Here is a 14,697-nt window from a genome sequence, read left to right as displayed (position 1 = left end):
GTGTGTGTGTGTGTGTGTGTGTGTGTGTGTGTGTGTGTGTGTGTGTGTGTGTGTGTGTGTGTGTGTGTGTGATGTAAGAGTCAGGTTAATTTTGGAAACAGAGCTTGAAAGGAAATTAATATGATGAGCAGGAAATGTGTGTGTGAGGAAGAGGCCGACTTTGTTCAGCCACACACGGAGGAGGAAAAGAAGACAAGGGAAATGGATTTGTGGGAATAACTGCTGATGATTAGTTGAGTTCAGCATAACTGAAATACATTTCAAGTCAGAAACTGTGAAGTGACAACTTTTATGTTTCAGGTTTACACTACATTTTAAAGAGGACCCATTATGCTCATTTTCAGGATTCATATATGTATGTATATTCCTCTACTGGGACAGTCACATGCTTAAATGTTCAAAAAGTTCTTTATTTTTCTCATACTGCCTGTGCTGAAGCACCTCTTTTCACCCTCCGTCTGAAACCAGAGACCAGTCTGATCTGATTGGTTAGCTGGCCGGCTCTGTTGCGATTGGTCAACAGCTTAGAGATGTCCCGGTTTTTAGCATATCACTTACAATGTGTTAGATTGGGACAATAGTGTGATTTTTTTGTATATAAAGCCATTATACAAAAAATGCATAATGGATTTTTAATGGCGTAATTACTTTTGTAATGTAAATGAGCAATAGACAAGCTTATGATCTCACAGTTGGTTTGCCTTTATAAGGTTTTCAACATTGCAACTAATGAGCTAGCGGCTAGCATTTAAGGGTGCTAATAGGACTAGCAATACAAACAGCAACAATGCTGACAAAGCTAATAGTGTTAAACTGAGGAGTAACCGGAAAGTAGACGTTTTGCTTCCAGTACTAGCAAGCCAGTGGGGGACACTAGCTAGGAGTTAGCATTACCTCTAAAAGTCGCTAAATACTAAAGTACATGCTCAAAACCTGCTCAAATTAAAAATGTACTTTAGAATTTGGACAAAGCTACATTTTGTTAGAAAAACAAAAGCTAGAACAAAAGAAAATCATGCAGAAATTGAGAGGGTAGATATGATATCATTTTCTGCTAGCGTTAGCACTCCTATTAGCACAAACAAAGAGAAATAAACAAGACACTTCAATTTGATCAAATACCATTGCTTTAAATCCTAACAAACGATGTTAGGCGAGCACTGGCATGACCAAACAAGTACCATTAACACATTTAAAGTGTGTTAACACCGACCATCTTCTAATATTAGATAGCAGAAGGATGATGGGATGATGCTATCAAGGCAACAGGGTGCTATCAGCCGACTGTCAGCATCTCTGTTTAATGCAATAAGCTCTCCAACTATGCTTGCTGCTCATTTCATCAGAAAGACAAATGCAGCTTGCACTTATCAGCAGGAAATGACTGAGTGATTAAAAGAGGAAAGTGGGAGATGATAGAAAGTGAAAACAGAGTGAGGGAGAGAGGCAGACAAACTGAAAATAAGGGGGTAAATGGCTAAAAAAGGATTGTCTGAGAAAAGAAACATTTATGTTGGCAAACAGTAGAATCTGCAACAGCTTGACAGCTACTGTTCTGGCACTGAACAGTAGCTCTGACCTACAAGTGAAGTGAATGAAGATAAAACATTCCTTCTACGAGAATACTATTAACACCATGAGACGCAAGGGAAAAAGATATGCTGGTGATCTATTTTATCTTAACTTTTTCCTAACGTCAACAAAGGTTTTGAAAGGATAGTCAGCAATCTTTTAAAAAAGAAAATTATTCTGTGACAAAGGTAGTAAAAATGTTTTGCAAGCATTATATTCATCAAGTGAGTTCTGAATGTTCTCACAAGCACATATATTGGATATTGCATATATTAAAGCCGACTATTTCTAGCAAAATGAAAGAAATGTAAATACTGTTACATAACTTGTTCAAGTGCAGAAATTGAAATTCACCTGTAAGAAAACAAACAACTAGAATATAGGGAAGTGTTGCCCTTGGCTGAAATGAGCATAAACTAAGACAAAAATAATCCTGACAAAAAAGTTTCAATACTGGCAAGAGAGAAGAAAAATCCCAGACAAGGAGTTCACATGACGCCACAAAGATTGAACATGTCTCGCAGACACACCATTACATTTTTAAGTGACCCATTACATTCCTGTAACTGATTTGAAAGTAGTCAATGCAGTGTCTACTACACATCTCTCGAAAGAGGCCATGTTGGCAGTGGTGAAGACACAAACGGTTGCTCCCTGGTTTCTCTTTAAATGGTCATCACCTTTGAAGTCTTTCCATGTTTTTATTCTTTGTTTCTTACAAAAATGGTGCCCGAAAGAATTTTAATTGCTGCTCAGGATCTCACAATTGCTGGCATTAGGGAAACCTAAGCAGGTCTCTCATTGTCCTGCAACATAAAGGGGACAGCGATGGCTTGTTGCAGAGCCTCAGTTAAAGTTCCTTTGCTAATGAAAGTCTGGAGGTGTGAGTGTGTGCTCCATGATATGAGTGTGTAGGGAGCAACTTGGTCCTTTCTATGAACCGTGAGAGGAGACTATAAGGGGGGCTCATTACAGACAAGAGGATGTAGGGATAAAACAGTTTAGGCACCTTGCCAGAATTGGGGAGACTGGATACAGGCTCTTTTGAAAGAATGCCGATCTTATGTAACACCACTTTTGTAAGGACCCCCTTGTGAACAGCATTGCAGTCACATTCTTGGAACCTCAAGAAAACCAGGCACTAAGGGAAATAAAGAAACTCACTTTCCCATGAAGCACTTGGGCACAATGCTGAGCTTCCTGCGACGATCTTTAATCAGGTGGCGACTTTTGGTCATCATCATGTGGTAGAGCTTCTCCCCCTTCTCTGCAATCATCACGTAGGCGTCCCGCTCCATTCCCAGTTTGAGACCTACGAACAAAAGAGAAAAAACTGTCAGATTCCCGTCAATAGAATAAGACTTTTCTATAATAAAAGGAACATGAATCACAATGGCAAAACAAATACAGCAGAACCATTACTGGAAACAAATTTCCAATTGGTTTTGGCGGCTTTTTTCACGTGCCAAAGCCAAAAGGCAAAGGCTGTCATGGTTCTGTTAAAACAGATAAACGGGCCCTTCTCCTGGTTGTGTTCTGGTATTGTGCAGATGAAATGAAGCCAGGACCAAAGCACTGCAGCTCGGGTCCGCTTCAACCTTCTGAAACAAACCCAGATGTTTATCTCTCCTAGACGAGTTGTTTCATGGAGTGAGTAGAGTTCAGGAGGGCAGTGTGATCCTGATCTTGTTTCTGGGCTAGTTTGTTGACTATTATTGCTCTATTGTAAAGCAGAACATGTGAGGGCCCATTGTAAGGCCCGATGCCCCGAGAAAACCTCTCCAGTGAGTTCACAGTTTGAGCTGCTTAAGCTCACCGTGGGGTTTGATGAACTTCTGAAACACACTGAGAAACTTTCTGACTGGGGCATCTAACTCTGCTGCACTGCGCCTTCATAAGCTGCTTAACTCTACTGAGAGACACATCAAGCTGCTGAACGCGACTAAAAGGTATTCACGCATTTAGTGCCGCTTCTCCTTCAGGGATAGGAAATAATACATTGTTGTTGATTCCAATTCCATTATTGACGCTTCGTATCGGTCAATTTGTTGTTGTAGTAGTCATCATCTTTCGTAAAATGTGGCCGTACCCTGTATCGATTTTCCTTGCCAGTGAGTTTTTGCAGGTAGATTTGCACATTTGTCAGACAAACATGACAGCTTCTGGACCCGGTTCTCAACTGGTTCTTGATTCCGCATAATAGCGGCCTTGCTGGCAGTCAGCTGACATTTGGCTGAAGCCTTTGATCTGCAAATATGATTTGAAGACACAAGGGAAATATGCCCCAACGCAAGGCATTTGATCACTTGGCCTTTTCAACATTCCCTTGAGGTTGGCTGGGTGTGTAACATTGTAGGACCAGAGCAAATTTTGCAATACAGTTGAAAACTAAAATTCACTGAAAGAGTACATACCTCCGCCAAGGCCAATAGTGCCTTCACATGCTCCTCAGATTGTCCTATTTCCCAATTTGGGAAGATGTTCTTTCAACTTCGGTGTGTTCATGAGAATTGTATAATGTTTTAAAAAGTTGATATATACGTTTCCGAGTTGTTGTACCATTTTGAGGGGCCTTTCGTGTGAATTATCCTAGGTGGAAACACATTTTTAACATCATCCCCAACCCACATGAATCCAAACCTAGCAATACTAATGGAAGTGAAACGGGCTATATCCACCTTGTAATAAGTTATTCATGACCCATGCTACACCCTTACACCAGGTTTTAATCATTTGTACACAATCCTGCTGACAGACAGTCAAACAGACTAAGCCGAAAATATAACCTCTTTGGCAGAGGTCACACATTTCATTGGGTCTGCATTATGCAACTTTTAGCGGTTTAAGGGAGAAAGTTAAGTGACAACTCTTTTGGAAGTCTGACCAACTGAAAGGCAAAAAGAGGCGTAAAACGAACTATTGAATTCATTTTTCCCATAGGTTCTCTGGGGTTCTGCACTGGGTGATGGAGGTTGGGTTATATTACATTTGACAGCAGCTGGAATAGACTTAAACAATGAGTGTCATTGAACAACAGACGGAGCCTGTCCAGCGCAGCAGAGGCCCCTCAGCTTCTGTTCCAGCTGTCAGAGTTTGTCTTGTGCTGCTCCTCGTCTTCCTGGCACGAGCTAATACCCTATCGCATTATCTGCCCCACGCATTTTCCCTTAAACTGCCGTGAAAACAGTGATAGGACAAAACACCTCCAGCTGGCAGTGTTGAACAATGAAAGTCTTTTAGGAGGGTTTGGGAAGAGCCACATGTCCAACATAGGGAAGGACCACAGCGTGGAGAAAGTCATATCGAACAAGGCGTGTCAGGAGTGGAATCATGCAGAAAAAGTGGAACATATCTAGGATTTATTGAAGAAAAATACTATCATGTAGCTGTCTACACTGTAGCGAAGAGGTTGAGAGAAAGGTAAGGACAGAGTATACTGTAGAGGGGGTAATAGAAAGGAGAGTGTGGGGAAAATGGGCACTGTGACTGATCTGGCATCTGTTAGCCTCAGGTCGATTTCCGCCGGGGTTGAAACCAAACACCACAAGCTGCAGCACACTCCTCCGTACTTACTTCTAACCTGAAACCCTTTTATCACAGAATCAGATGGTAGTGACGTCCAATTTACACTCTGAATGCGTTTTAAATGTAAACTTAGAAAAGATTTGTTAACAAAAAGTGTTGACATTGGTGATGAAATGAAGCTAAAACTCTTTTTCTTTGCTCATTTTCCGCCAAATCCCATTCCATTAGCTTTAGGGATTTTTAGCCATCAATGCTATCAGGTGACCAGTTGTGTACCTCCCCAAATCTGGTTAAAGCCTTTCACACTGTCTAAGGCACACAACATAACAAAGACAGATGGCCACTGCTGAACAGGTGGGAACATATTTTAAGACAAAAGAGGGAAGTCGGAAAGAGCAACAAGAATATCAGTTTGCATTACTAATCTCAAATCGGTGGATGTGGCGCTGTGTAGGGCTTATTGTTGATCATCAATGAATGAAGTGTTTTTGAAATGGTGAGACTAAATACACTAGATTTTCTGCAAACTAATCCAGAGCTTTGTCATGTCAATTCATTATATGGCTTCAAAACCAACAGCTGGACATGGATACAACTGTGTTTTTAAGTCTATGCAAACACTCTTTATTCTAGGTAAAATAGATCCAAGCATGCATGACGTCATTGAGTTTCACTTTCTTTGACAAAAAGAATGCTTATCTATTCAAAGCGTTTGACAAAGATGCTGTTTTTAGCACAGTTGTTGTTTGCAAATGACTCATCACACGGAGGGATTTGATTAGACACCACAGCTGCATTGATTTTTTTTAAAGGGAAGAGATTGTTGAAGCAGCAGCCTCTGCTTAGTGCACAGGTCAACCAGGCCAACTGTAGACGTCATGTCACCTAAGCCTCTGTTTATGAAACACACCGTGTTCAAGGTGGGACATAACCAAAAGGACACAAACACTACATCCAGGTCTTCAGCACACACTCTTCTTTACTGTGGGAGAGCTAACTGAGCCTGTATAGGTTTTGAATATAAGGTGACACTAACATGTAGGGCAGATAGAGTGGCTAGTAAAGCGTTGGATAGTGAGGATTAGAAAGCACTATGTATTTGGTTAATAGTAGGTGTTTTTTAGCTTGTAAATGTTTTTGTAAAATACATGAATTTAAGCCAATAAACTAGATGTGTTAGAAACATATATAGAAAATACTTTCTGTTTAGTGTCTATGCCCCTATTCTAAAGCTTCGGAGAGCTTATCAAGGTGTCCCATTTCACATATCTCCATTCTGTCTTATGGTAAATGGAAAATAGACTTCATTTATACAACGCTTTATTCAGTCTTACGACTCCTAAAGGGCTTTTTATATACACAAGTCTGCATTTATGCAATTGCCCTGCTGCCATCTGTGCAGGGAAGCTAACATACACACACATTCACACACTGTTGGGAGCCCAAGGATACATCTAAATGTTAACGGCAGGGGCTGTGATTGAACCCACAACCATCCCATTGTAATGACCAGTGTGGCCTTATGATTGCACTTGTATATATATATTTTTTTTTATAAAGTAAATGGAATTGAATACGCAGTTGCCAGTTTATTCAGGGTTCTAACGGAATAGGGAGGTAAGTAGACATTTTGAGATATTTTTAAAATGTTAATCAGTATGAAATTAAAGACTAACTTTACAATAACCACAATAAAGGACAACATAGGACAAATGGTCCCAGGCTGGATTTGAACCCGGGTCCTCCGCATAGGGACCAGACCCCAGCCCCAGGGCCCGCCTGCTTTTTAAAAATATGAATTCCATTATTAGTTCCCATTATTACACTAGGCTGAAACTAATGCATCCTAAGACAACAGCCCTTCAACACAACATCAAAAAAGATTTGAGATACTGTAAATAATACCCGTTAGTTCCACTGTAAAATATGGTTGGTATCTTTCTAAGTACTTTGGAAAGCCACTACATCCTCCATTGGGGGAACTCTGGTACAAAATAAGGACCATTCTCTGGTGTGCGCCATCAGAGCCATAAACCAGAAGCACCATAAATTGCCTTTAAAAAAGTGTTACTCACTCTCTCTCTGCTCCCGTTCTCTCAAGATGGCGTCCAGCCACTTCTGCTTGTCTTCTGCATTTTTGGCCATGCAGACAAACCACTTGTTTTTCGCAGTGTTGTGGATCTTCCAGCCGTTAGTCACCGTGTAGTTGTTGCTGTGATAGTCCGCTGCAAAGAAAATAAAAAAACAATCAAGTAATTTGTCTTTAAAATGAGACAGGAGTCATCATGTAAAACATTTGAAGTCTTGAATGGCCCTTAAACAAGCAAAGAGTTCACCTCATTAAAATAACATGCACTTGAATGATCTCACTTGTTCTCGCTTGTTTTTTTCCCCCCTAAGCATTTCATTTTGAAAGAACGACACAAAAACCACAGCACTATGTCAACGCTGACCTCAGTGGTAAGTAAAGTGAAGCAATCAGTAGAGTAATCAAATGAATCTTGTTAATATTGAAGTTATCTCCAAATAGGACTCGAGCAATGATTTACAAACCAATTAATGAGATAAACATGATGCACCGGGAGAGCAATAAAAGACCCTGTTACCACTGACTCTGCAAAATCTCTCCTCGTACCCGCTTTCTAATTGTATTATCCATTTAGCTGCAGGTGAGCAGCTCCTGAATAATGAATGGTGGCTGCTAATGGGGTGCATTAGTCTTTCATGCTCAAAGGTCATATAAATAGATCTGATACTCTGAGACCCACAGGGAGCAGCTCCTGCTGAGGAGGAAGAGGAGGGAAGAACATTATCTTTGAAGCAAATGGAACGGAAAAGATGGATTTTGGTCAAATGTTGTTTGAGTACATGCTGATATCTTGCAAGGAGGCATTTATCAAGGCAACACGGTGTATAAGTCAGTAAAAGGGAGGACGTTTTTAATGCTTTAACCAACAAATTGCTATTTGAGATAACTTCTATATTTTTATTTTTGGGGTCTTCCCTTTCCTGTAGTGTGTCAATTGCTGTGCATGTAAATGTTCTGCAATGGCTCAAATCCAAAAGTTCTCTCTCCCCGTGCCTGAAATGCCTCTATTCGAGTCCTTATTTTACTAACACTCACACTTTTATTGGCTATCTCTCAAAGACATCTTTAATTGGTTGACCAATCACAACAGAGCCAGCCAGCTAACCAATCAGAGCAGACTGGGCTCTGGTTTCAGACAGAGGGTGAAAAGAGGTGCTGCAGCACAGGCAGTATGAGAAAAATAAAGAGCTTTTTGAACATTAAAGCATGGAGACATGTCACAGTAGAGGAAGAAAATACAAATATGTACATAATAAGTCCCCTTTAAGCTAGCAGCATATTAAATAAAAACATAATGTTTCCATTCAAGCTATTGACAAATAACCCCTCACACATTTCACAGTATTTAGGCGTTCAGAAATGTAAGCGTTCTCAATGTTCTGCGAATAAGGCATGTGGTTTCCCCTACAGAAGCCTAAATGTGACAGCTAAACACATAGAAAAAAAAGGTCATGTGACCTTGCACCATATTTTGCCAGCACTGATGAGAACAACAGAAAAGAGGAAACATGTGAGAGAGAGGAAGATGAAGTGTTTCTACTGAGCCCAGCACAGTGCCTCGCAACAAACCACAATAGCTAAATAAGCCGGGACAACAGTATAACAACAAGCCCACAGAAGAGTCGTTTATCTTTGGCACAATAACTCAACCCCACATTGGAGCGCATCAGGTTTCTCTTCTGGCTCGGGGTTGCTTTTGCACTACAGATCTGTATCAACACCTCAAGCCATTACTGAATAGCTGACATCAAAAGGTGGCACACGAGGTTGCAAGCTACATCCTGTTTGAAACTAGGTGCAAGTATGATACTCCACCCAAACTGTCAACAAGTACCTGATTCATATCCAAGCAGGGCTTTCTAAATGGCAGAGTGTGAAAAAGAAAAATAGCCCTGTAGGCAAATTGAATTGGGGTTGTTACTATTTATGCACAATGTCAGTTTTTGCAACCTGTGATATCAGTGAACTAAATAAAAAGATTGGTTAAGATCTGAAATATTTGAGAGTATTTGGGACAGGCATATGAAATTCTAATTTACTTAAAGATTAAAGATGTCAAAATAGAGGTGACATTTAAAGAATGTAGTCAAATTCTCAAAAATAAATTGAAATGTGGACAAAAAAGTTGCAAAACCTTTGAGAACAAAGTCAAAATGTTGATATGAAATTGTAAAATTGCAAAAGAAAAATATCGAAATGTTGTGAATACATTCTCAATATTGTTTAAAAAATAGTATCAAAATGACGAGAATAAAGTCCAAATGTTAAAAATAAAGTCAAAATGTCAAGAATGAGGTCGGACTTGTTGAGAATAGATTCAGCGTATTCAAAAACAAGTTGAGACTTAAGGTGAAATGTTGGGAACGAAGTCAAACTGTAGTTAAAAATAAGGCAAAAAATGAAGAAAACACATCAAACTTAAACCATTAGTGCATACACCTAGAATTCAACTTTATTCTTGACATTTTGCCTTTGCAAATAAAATAAAGACATTCCTGGTCTTATTTTTCACATTTTGCTGATACTCTCTTATATATACTAACCAGAGGCTCATTAGAAATCACCAACATGCCCTGGGAGAGTTTCATGAATGGACATATAGACAGTCTCCAAAGGTAACACTGAAGGGCAAACACCAACCTGTTCCATCTTCCACATTTTCCACCTCCATCACCTCGGTGTTGATTCGGCCTCTGAACACATAGAGGGGCCCGTTGATAGACTTGGTCCTCTTGGTGGACTTCTTTCCAGAAACCCTAGAAAATGGGACAACACTGTGGTTACCCTCTGCAGGGAAAACATCCGCTGTTTCTGGTGCAACCGTGAGACAAGAACTTGTGTCTTTAACAAATGTACATTCATTTAGAGACATGTATGGGAGCAGCAGACACATGTAGTTGTTTCTGTTTTGCTTGCATACTGAAAACCTGTCTGCACAAACGGGAATTTGCTGCAATTTTCCATGTCTGGCTTTTTTCCAGTAGTCAGTCAATACAAATATATTTGAATGCTTTCTTTGACATGCTTGTAGAAGCTTCAGTGTAGTTGGGTAACGGTCGCCTTCCTCACCTGGACTTCCTCTTACAGTAAACCAAGAGGTTGTCGAACAGGAAGAAGACGCGTTCCTGGATATTGCCTGCTGAGATTTTAAGGAGATTTCCATGAAGCAGCAACTCTGTGCAGATATCTGTCAGGTTGGTGCCCTGAAGAAAAAGATAAAAAAGTAGTTTGCTACTGACATGTGTACTGTAACAACATTACAAGTTTACAAAACTTTGCAGTTATATCCATCAAGGCCATGGTGTCAAGTTGATCATTTGTTGATCATGGAAATAGCACTACATTTGGAAGTTGCAAAGATAACAATTCTGTCTGTATCAAAACTTGATAAGTTCACAACCTCAGCGAAACAATGCAAAATTCAACTCTGACATTGTGAACGTCTTGTTTTCATTCCACTGTCAATGATAGGAAAGAGTAAACAAATCTGTTCCTCACCCAACTCCAATTTGTGCGAGACGGAGAACTAAGTACATTTACTCAATAACCGCACTTAAGTATTATTTTGACATAGCCGTACTTTACTGGAGGGTTTCCATTTAATGCTGCTTTATAATTCCGCCTGAGTCAAATATTGTACTTTTTATTCCCCTACATTCACTTTTCTTAATTATTTTTGTAATGCACTACTTTAAAAGAGGCTATGTTATGCTAATTTGCAGGTTTGTATTAGTATTTTGTGCCTGTACTGTGACATGTTTCCATGCTTTAATGTTCAAAATTATTTGGAATTTCGGCCTTTGCAGACCAATTACATGCACACAAAAACATCTAACATACTACAGGAAGTGGCAAACCCCAAAATGCACAATAGGGCCTCTTTAAGTAAAGAATCTGAGTACCTCTTCTTCAGTTTACACCCAATGCAAATCTGCGAATAGAAAACAACTGCTGGGACAGTTAGCATCTCGCTGGTGCATCACTGTCTAGAAACATCACGTTTAAATAACCGATAGAGACTGGAGAGTTTCTCCTACATTACTGCAGTGTCTTGAACTTGACTTTTTAGCTTATTTATAATGTGTTAGTTAATTAGATGCACAAAGTTATTGCCTCAGAAAACTGTTACCATGGCCTACTTTTAGTTTCCTGTGGGGCGCTAAAACAAACAAAGCCTTTGTATTCTCTTCTCAGGATGTGAAAGCACTACAAACACATGCCTGCATCCTCACATATTCAAATACAACTGTTGCAGAGGAACCGTGCAGCAAACCTAAGTAAAAAGGAAATGTAGAATGTGAGATATTAAAGAGTAGCCCACTCCCTTGTTCTTACACAGGAACAGGCATTATGTTACTCTGCAGCCTACCTACCACCTTCACAGGATGTGATCGAGCCTTTCTTTAAAGCTGTTTCTCGTCAGCTATTGAATACACCCCAACCGGTTAAGACCAATATAACCTTTCGAAGCAGCATGAGGCAAACCACAAACACTGGTGTTTCACAGTCAACACCATGGACTGCAACCGCTTCAACAAGTACAATGTTTGCCTGTTCAACATGTATTTAATGATACATTTACTGTATTTAAATGTCAAATTACTGTACGTTTAGATGAACATTGAGAGGTGTATGAGTACCACCTTGCTGATTTTTTTGGTGTTACTAGATTTTAGAGGATTACAATTTTGAGTGATTAATGAACCTGTCGTAGTAAATGAGGTTGTTGACGCCAATCTGGAACTGATTGAAAAAAACGTTGTTGATCGACCCTAGCATGGTGTAATATTAAAGGGGCCCCATTATGCTAATGTATATGTTCATGTTTGTGTTGTGTCCTTCTACTGGGTTTACATGTTTTAACGTTCAAAAGGGTCTTCATTTTTCTCATAATAAAGTCCAGTCTGCTCCGATTGATTTGCTGGCCGGCTCGGTAGTGATTGGTCAACCGCTTAGAGATGTTGGGTTGGAGCACTAACCAATAGAAAACACAAATGTTACATAGTGATGTCAAAATGTTACAAAAGTATACAAAGTCCATACGACACGTTTCAGGTAGGGGGGGAGGGGGGGGGGTGGGTGGGGGAGTCTGTGGGAGACATTCTACTTTCACAAAAACATGTGTAAACACTATAGGAAAGGGAAAACCCCCAAAAGCATAATAAAGCCTATTTAACCGTATCACTAAGTGGCTAAACTTCAGGACCAATACCTACAATTATTAAGGCAACAATCATTTTCGAAGATTTTCAGTGTTTTCACATTTCCATCTAGGGAACAGAAACCGCTCTACAGATATACACATGAGCAACCATGCACTCACATGTTCCGTTTCGATTTGTGAATAATGGATGAAAGTATTTCCTATTGTAAAAATGTGAAACAATCATAGAAATATTCAATGGACTTCAATTTAAAATGTACAACCTCATAGAGTCCATAGAAGGTATAAGTGCTGTCAAAACAGCGCTAGCCAAACATAAAATAGAACAATTGGGGGTAAAGACATCTCATTACTCATTGTTAAACGCATCATTTCCCTCCAAATCATCTGGAACTAAATGCACCCATGTGCAGGCTCCAACCCCCCCCCCCCGTTGGCGTATAGAGAGCCCACCACCCCTCACCACACACACACAGAGATAGATCAGATGTGGACTTCACTGTCGTCTTTGATCCATCTGACATGGGTCCACCGGAGACCTGTGGAAACCCCCTGCTGCCCACCCCCACTCTCAAGCGTCCATAATTGATTCCCATGAGTATATATTTATGATGGATGTTCATCCCTCCTGAGTTTGTTGAGAGAGAAAAAAGAAATCAGAGGTTTTCCTTAAGGTGAATACCGACCAGTCTGGGGAGGGGTCGTGTTTCAGACAATCGATTCGACCTCATGTTGACTGCACTAACCTGAGGTTGGGGGGTTGGAAACTTTTACCTCTTGTCATGTGCATGCATGTCTATGCTTTCCTGCATTTATAATGTATATGGAAGCGTACAACACACAGTGGTGGTGTATGTACGTGAGTGTATCTGAGCAGCGGTAATGCGTCTGGGTCTGATTCGGCACTTCTGGCGGACTCTTCCATTAGAGCTGGAGGTGATTAGCCCACAGAGTGGCTGGAGAGAGGAAAGAGGAGCGAGACTAATGCTGCAATATTGAAGGCTCTCTGGGGGGGAGGGGTGAAGTGCCTTTTTGAGTTGTTCAGAGGAAGAGCACAGCAATTGCCTGTCTTGGACCACAAAAAACGACTAATGTTTTCAACTGAATGCATCAGTTTTTCAAATGAAAAGTTGGATTTTGCCAGTGACTCATTTGACTTCAACAATCATTCATGTTCAAGCAATTAAGGTAAATCAGCCCAACATTAACCCCATTACCGATCTGAAAGGGACGATACTAGGTGCTTTGGGATAGCATCTTACAATTATTTCCACTCAAACAGCTTTGTGTATAAAATAATGGGAATTAGTCAGAATGATTCAAATGATGTCTTCAAATTCATTGTTTAACTAGAAGGGCACTTGATAGCTTTGCTAAATATATACTGTAGATTTCAAACCGAAAATCAAAGTAATTTAATTATTTCTCTAAACCTTCTGCTATGATTAGTTCATCACTTCACCAATACTTGCTGAGATCTTGAGATATATATATATATATATATACATCAAATACAAATTGGGGGACATCACAGTGGCTAAAGCACACACCGTGGACTAGAATAACACCGATAATATATTATTCATCACAAGATGGACCAGGATATATTCTGCATTTACTTTCATTGCCAAACTAAACACCCAAATATCAGGGTCATTTTTCTGAGGGAAGGGGAGAACACGGGTACATTCTGGCATGCGAGCTGTGGGATGTCCCAGTGGAGCCCACTCTGTGGTTCCATCCTTAATTTTTCTTCCTCTGCCCCCTCCAAAAAGGTCCCCTCATATAACCCTCCCAATGCATGTGAGAGTGCAGCCCTGCTTCCTAGGGTCCTTTCTGATTGGGCAGTGTGCCTGTTGGCATCCCCCCCCCTGGCACCCTGAGTGGGAGGATTGTCCCATTGGTGCCTGCTTAGACAAGGCCTCTGTTGTGGTGGTTGAGGGAGGCGTGAAAAATGCACTGGACCCTTCGTTCGGCTCCCAAGCCCCGTCCGTGGCCCCTATTTGGCTGCAGTAGTAACTCTTAAGATAGATGGTGGAAGTCTTTCGAGAATAAATCTGGATGAGGTTGCAGTGGTTTTGTCACAGGATTTGTTTCATTTGTCAGAAACCTTGTGCAAATAACACATTCAGGATGCTCTCAGAAAAGTAGGACCTTCTTTCCTTACACTTTTTCGCTCTCTGAATGTCACAGCACTTCATCTAGCCATTTGGTCTCCATCTTGCACCTCTCAAGGTTTCACCTCTCAACCTTTTATCCTAATGTAAAGATATACTTCACCCTAAAAAAAAATCATAATCTGTATATCGATTGATCAACTTTTATTGCCTTTAATTTAATAATAAAC

At 40.3% G+C, this 14,697-nt stretch overlaps 1 protein-coding gene across 4 annotated transcripts in view; it reads right to left on the bottom strand.

The window, feature by feature from the left end:
• The window catches only part of prex1 (phosphatidylinositol-3,4,5-trisphosphate-dependent Rac exchange factor 1), a 108,208-nt gene that overhangs the window by 58,954 nt on the left and 34,557 nt on the right, over positions 1-14,697 (bottom strand). For all 4 annotated transcript variants that reach the window (XM_034196321.1, XM_034196323.1, XM_034196322.1 and 1 more), the window contains exons 7-10: positions 10,256-10,389; positions 9,827-9,942; positions 7,173-7,322; positions 2,737-2,884 (exon numbers count right to left, since the gene is read on the bottom strand). In XM_034196321.1, the coding sequence (XP_034052212.1) occupies positions 2,737-2,884; positions 7,173-7,322; positions 9,827-9,942; positions 10,256-10,389 (548 nt within the window). The remainder of the gene's footprint in view (positions 1-2,736; positions 2,885-7,172; positions 7,323-9,826; positions 9,943-10,255; positions 10,390-14,697) is intronic.

Source organism: Gymnodraco acuticeps, unplaced genomic scaffold, assembly GCF_902827175.1.
Source record: "Gymnodraco acuticeps unplaced genomic scaffold, fGymAcu1.1, whole genome shotgun sequence".
Lineage (NCBI taxonomy): Eukaryota > Metazoa > Chordata > Actinopteri > Perciformes > Bathydraconidae > Gymnodraco > Gymnodraco acuticeps.
The sequence above is the reverse complement of the archived record's forward strand: the minus strand, read 5'-3'. Positions and strand labels throughout refer to the sequence as shown.